The sequence below is a fragment of the Eurypyga helias genome, unplaced genomic scaffold (assembly GCF_000690775.1).
Source record: "Eurypyga helias isolate BGI_N326 unplaced genomic scaffold, ASM69077v1 scaffold20712, whole genome shotgun sequence".
Lineage (NCBI taxonomy): Eukaryota > Metazoa > Chordata > Aves > Eurypygiformes > Eurypygidae > Eurypyga > Eurypyga helias.
This window is the reverse complement of record NW_010234314.1, coordinates 1,183-2,283: the sequence shown is the minus strand read 5'-3', so window position 1 is coordinate 2,283 and position 1,101 is coordinate 1,183. Positions and strand designations below refer to the sequence as shown.

The 1,101-nt window shown below is 63.3% G+C and overlaps 1 protein-coding gene across 1 annotated transcript in view; it reads left to right on the top strand.

Moving 5' to 3' along the window:
• The window catches only part of LOC104505703 (sodium-dependent serotonin transporter-like), a gene marked incomplete at its 3' end in the record, with an annotated part of 3,781 nt that overhangs the window by 1,656 nt on the left and 1,024 nt on the right, over window positions 1-1,101 (top strand). The window contains exons 2-4 of the mRNA XM_010146387.1: window positions 39-173; window positions 278-497; window positions 737-875. Of these exons, the coding sequence (XP_010144689.1) occupies window positions 39-173; window positions 278-497; window positions 737-875 (494 nt within the window). The remainder of the gene's footprint in view (window positions 1-38; window positions 174-277; window positions 498-736; window positions 876-1,101) is intronic.

Here is a 1,101-nt window from a genome sequence, read left to right as displayed (position 1 = left end):
CTGCCGTGGTCACCACCGCTCTGCTCCTCATCCCGCAGGAGCCTTCCTCATCCCCTACATGCTGATGGCGGTTTTCGGGGGGGTGCCCCTCTTCTACATGGAGCTGGCCCTGGGGCAGTTCCACAGGACGGGAGCCATCCCCATCTGGAAGTGCATCTGCCCCATCTTCAAAGGTAAGAGACCCCAGCCCCAAGCCACCGCCGCGCACTCGGGGCCACGCAGCTGCATCCCGGGGGACAGCGAGGGGGTGCGGGGGTCTGACCCCCTTTATTCCCAGGCATCGGCTTTGCCATTTGCATCATTGGCCTGTACGTCTCCTTCTACTACAACACCATCATCGCCTGGGCTCTCTACTACTTCTACTCGTCCTTCTCGGGCACCCTGCCCTGGGCGAGCTGCGACAACCCCTGGAACACTCCTGACTGCACCAACTACTTCGGGAGGAGCAACGTCACCTGGACCAACTTCTCCAGGTCCCCCGCGGAAGAGTTTTATATGTAAGTGCACGTACGGGGACGATGTCCTGAAGCCGGGGCGCAGCCCTGTGGAAGCACTCGGGGAGCAGGACCAGGGTGCCTGGGAGCAGGTGGGGTGCTCTCGGGGGGCTCAGAGTCCCCATTCTCAGTGTGCTGGGGGAGAGGTGAGTGTGGGACCACCTGCCCAGGGCTGAGCCTGCTCCCCGGCTGCCTGCAAGGCCTGAGACACCCTCCCCGGCCATGGGGATCCCTGCCCGCAGGAGGAAGGTCCTGGAGCTCCAGAATTCCGGGGGTCTGTACGACATGGGGGGAATCCACTGGCAACTGCTCCTCTGCCTCTTCCTCATCTTCACCATTGTTTACTTCAGCCTGTGGAAAGGGGTGAAAACCTCTGGGAAGGTAAGAAAGAGGGGTCCAGCACCAGCCCTGCCCAGGGTGTACCAGAGCCCTGGGCACGAAGGGGCTCACCGCCCAGCACGCAGCATCCCCCTCACAACCAGGGACCGAGCCCTGGTGAGGTCTTGCAGCTCACTTGGCCACCTAAACACGGGTTATTGCCTCCTCCCCACAACCGACCACCCCTCGGCCCCCCGGGACAGACACGAGCGAGCCGGCCATGCCCACC